At 33.6% G+C, this 4,549-nt stretch overlaps 1 protein-coding gene across 1 annotated transcript in view; it reads right to left on the bottom strand.

Annotated features, from left to right (window-relative positions):
* Nucleotides 1-3,455, bottom strand: part of LOC106473456 — a 10,469-nt gene extending 7,014 nt beyond the window's left edge. Inside the window, exons 1-5 of the mRNA XM_022401890.1 lie at nucleotides 3,226-3,455; nucleotides 2,290-2,511; nucleotides 1,540-1,758; nucleotides 711-1,088; nucleotides 7-191 (exon numbers count right to left, since the gene is read on the bottom strand). Of these exons, the coding sequence (XP_022257598.1) occupies nucleotides 7-191; nucleotides 711-1,088; nucleotides 1,540-1,758; nucleotides 2,290-2,511; nucleotides 3,226-3,271 (1,050 nt within the window). The 5' untranslated portion in view covers nucleotides 3,272-3,455. The remainder of the gene's footprint in view (nucleotides 1-6; nucleotides 192-710; nucleotides 1,089-1,539; nucleotides 1,759-2,289; nucleotides 2,512-3,225) is intronic.
* Nucleotides 3,456-4,549: the final 1,094 nt, after the last annotated feature.

Here is a 4,549-nt window from a genome sequence, read left to right as displayed (position 1 = left end):
TTCCACGTTTCTGGCATAGTCACAATTTTCGATTTTCGGGTTAAAGCGAAGACCATCAGCACAAGTTTGCTTTATAGCATTACCGTTAATACAGAGGGTGAACTTGGAGCAATCCTTGGGATCAGGGATGGCACAACAATCACAAGGACATTCATTCTTGGATGGATAGGTGATAAGTCCTGGAACCGTAACTATTCCAAAGACAATATAAGTAATAAATAACTTATTTAAATTCATTAAAGGTAATGACAACAGAATAAACTTGTGTGTGTGTGAGTGTGTGTGATTTTCATTCATCAGGCAGTCTCCTGTTTTACATTACGATTGTAAAATTGCTTTTGATTTTGGTTCTGGTTTCTAGAATACAACCATTACTTTTTACAAGAAACACTTTTTATTAATTTTTAGGATGATTTTCAAAAGTATTTACAAACTTTTAAGGAGTAACGTACAATGATAATATTCATTATAGAAATACGAATAAATGCTATTATAATACAAGAACTACTGCCTTGATTTTAATTATTAATGTGCTAACTAGTGTATATTTAGACGAACTGTATGCCTATTAAATGTAAATATGCAAATGTAACATAATCCGTCTAATTACAGGAAAGACATGGATATATATAATCCTATTTCCAATACTTTACACCTATGCATATTTTATTTCTGTTATAGTTGATAACTAGAAGAATAAAATTACTTACTGTTTCGGGGCGGGTCCGGCCAGGTACAGCACATTGTGACGGGGTCAAAGCTAAGTCCCTCGGGACATTTCTCTATTCTTGGGATTTTATTAATACAAATCAGATAATAGGTGGTGGTGCCAGGAATTGGAAACTTTCCATTGGGCTGTGGACACTTAGGATCAAGTTCACAGTCAACGTTTTGTTTATAGTCACAATTTCCAATTCTTGGATTGAAGTAAAGCCCTTCGCTACAACGTTTTTTGTACAGGATACCTTTCTCGCAGTACGTATAGGCAGAACAGTCGTTCTTATCCGGAAAAAAACAGCACTCACAGTTGCATACGTCTTCGGGTTGTGTGGGCGTAGGGGTTGGTTCAGGGCAGGGTCTATTTTTTTCTAAAGTTTTTAAAAATGCCCATTAAAATTCAATAAAAGTAACTAACTTGCCGAACAAAAATACTCATCATGTTTATGAGGTACAAAAATATAATCATCATGTTTATGAGGAATATTATATACTATACTTGCCGAACAAAAATACTCATCATGTTTATGAGGAATATTATATACTATACTTGCCGAACAAAAATACTCATCATGTTTATGAGGACAAAAATATAATCATCATGTTTATGAGGTACAAAAATATAATCATCATGTTTATGAGGAATATTATATACTATACTCTGCTGTTTGGGAAAAACATTCTTATATTCGATTTTAAGTGTTAATCAGTATCGCGTATTCAATCAAGCGAGTCTTCTTACAAGTTGTTAAATATGTATTTGGAAAACCATTATTTGCGTTTATCTTTAAAAGGATCGTGATTATCAATATGACTACTCACCACAGCAAGCGTTCTGTGGCCAGTCACAGACCTTAAGCCGTTCGTTAAAGTGGAGATTAGCAGGGCACCATTTGTGATATGGAATGCCATAAGAGCAGTGGAAGAATCTTCTACAGTTGTCCGGGTCTTTGAAGAGTCCATATGGTTCAGGACATTCAAAACAGCCAATGTCTGGTTTGGCAGTTGTAGTTGTTGTTGTTGTTGTGGTGGTGGTTATTTCTAAATCGAAAGTAATATTATTTTGAAATTAATAATTTTTTTTTTGCACATTTTGTTTTATTTATTTATTTTTGGTTAACCGTAAGAAATTCTTAAAATATCTTAACAAAAGTAATTCAAAGATGATAAATTAGAAAATAGTTGTGATAAAGGTCCCGATTAAATGGAAAGATGAGGTTAGACAGTGAATTAACTTTCATCTGTATATACACTCAGTATTATTTTTGATATACCACCGAGAATCTTTGGTAAAATATACTTGTTTGTAATTAAGCACAAAGCTACACAATGGGCTATCTGTGCTCTGCCCACCACGGGTATCGAAACCTGGATTCTAGCGTTATAAGTCCGCAGACGTACCGTTGTGCCACCGGGGGGTGTAAAATATACTAAGTATATGTTTTGTTTAGATAGAAATTACGAAGACATTTAAAACTTAATACGGTCTTATACAAGTTTATGAAACATATAATGGTATGTTTCCATAAATTGTATTCGATAGGAGATGTTCGAAATTAACATCCAACTTACCACATTTGACATCCTCCTTAAGGTTACAAGTTCCCAGTTGGACATCAAAATATAGACTGTTTCCACACCATTCTTTATAGGCGATTCCCTTGACGCAACGATAAAATGAACTGCAGTCTGTCTTGCTAGGATACAAACAGTGGCAGGCCTTGATTGGACAGGTGATTTCAGTTGTTGGCTGTCCAAGATTAAATTCTGGTGTTCTTAAAACCTGTTTGGACCCTGGAATTAAAGTCATGAGTAAAATGTATATTTTTATAAGTTTAGTAATGATTCCTATATTGTTGTTTTATTATATTACTTTTAAAACAGTGTTCATTTAATTATAATTGTTCTTAATGAGTGTAGTTAATACATAGTTTTATTTGCTAAAGAATAACGGATTAACTACGATTTCAATATTAATAAAATTAGTTTTGAAGATGAAACATGATAATATCATAAAAGCCACTAGTTAAAAAAGTAAAATACATGCTATTACTTTACGTGGAGTGATATGAATTTACGTTTTAAATTATTTGGCTCTTCTTATAACATGAGATGTACACAAGGTGGTCCAACTTCTTATTCTTAGTATAAATGCATTAGTTGAGTTTAAACATTTTGTTTCATGTTATTTCAGTAGAGTTGTTTTATAACGTTTATTGACGCATTTAATATCCGAAATGTGCACTTACGGCGGAAAGCATTAGTTAAGGCTAAATGGTTAATTAGTTTGTTTCATAATATTTCAGGATATTTTATTATCACATATATTTAAATGTTTACAATGTGTATCAGGTAGTTAAAGTATTATCTTGAAAGGAAAGCTTACTTTAACCTTACTAAGAATATTCGATATATTTTTTTTATCTTTACGTTATAATTTTTAAACAGTATTAGCTAGTATAATAAAATATATATATACTATTTATTGCGAAGTTTCAGTAATATTACCTTGTTTGCACCCTGAAAAGGCAGGCCAATCACATATTCTGGTCATTCGACTGAAGTGAAGACCGGAAGGACAGATTTTCCTTGTTCTATTCCGACCCTCACAGTTGTAGTAGGTGTGGCATTCAGAAGTTGCATAGTAACCATCCTCATCGGGGCAGACAAAGTCCTCAACATCATTGTCTAACACGCTAGCGAGAGTACCTGAAACATAAAGTGTTTCCGAATAAGGTATTTACTTTAGATTTAGATAACCACGTTAAAATTGTGTTTTATTATATACGAGGTAGTTAGATCTTATTCAACCATTGATATTCAGATATTTCTCAGAAGGAATTTCAACCCGAAGAATCATAAAAAATACATCATTAATGTTTCATTTTAATAAAGTTTTCTTTAAAAAAAATCATGGCCAGGTGGTTAGGGCGCTCAACTCGCAATCTGAGGGTCGCGGGTTCGAATCCCCATCCCACCAAACATGCTCGCCCTTTCAGCCGTGGGGGCGTTATAATGTGACGGTCAATCCCACTATTCGTTGGTAAAAGAAGTAGCCCAAGAATTGTCGGTGGGTGGTGATGACTAGCTGCCTTCCCTCTAGTCTTACACTGCTAAATTAGGGACGGCTAGCGCAGATAGCCCTAGTGTAGCTTTGCGCGAAATTCAAAAACAAACAAAAAAAAACTTAAACGGTCCGACATCGACTCTTCTATTTCCATAATTGTTCTCACGTTCGTGTAATCTTCTCTGATGAGAAGAACTCGGTTTATGAAGCTAGCTATTTCTTGAAATCCGTATCGTTTTTATATAGTATAAACTATCCCTTGCTAACGAACATATAGAGGGATTCTTCTGAATCAAGATGTGATTGTTTATCCACTTGTAAAAACGGCCTTCAATTTCTACACACATATCTTGCCCCTTTTTTAAAAACGTTTAGAGTCAAATCGTGTTTAAACTTTAAATACATTGAATACTTAATCTTGTTTAATCTCGAATTTAAGCCCATCATTTTCTTAGGTCAATTACAGTAAATGATTCTTAAAGTAAGGACGTCGTTGTTAATATGATAAAAAATGATAAACTTTGAAGAACTAGTTGTTAACTTACTTTTATGCTGCTAATCTATTGTTGTCTTCGGTGAAGACATGACAATATATGTTAGGTCGTCAAGAAATTAATGTCGCGTTTTGAAACACTTTCATTAACCTCCCCCCCCAAATAAACAAACGTACATCACGTATTGTAGTTAAACGAACCGCCTAAACGTCACATTAGTTTAGCCAAATACAATGTGTAAAGAATATAAAAGTAGTTTATGGAAATGTTT

Source organism: Limulus polyphemus, unplaced genomic scaffold, assembly GCF_000517525.1.
Source record: "Limulus polyphemus unplaced genomic scaffold, Limulus_polyphemus-2.1.2 Scaffold6190, whole genome shotgun sequence".
Lineage (NCBI taxonomy): Eukaryota > Metazoa > Arthropoda > Merostomata > Xiphosura > Limulidae > Limulus > Limulus polyphemus.
This window is presented reverse-complemented; position numbering and strand designations above follow the sequence as displayed.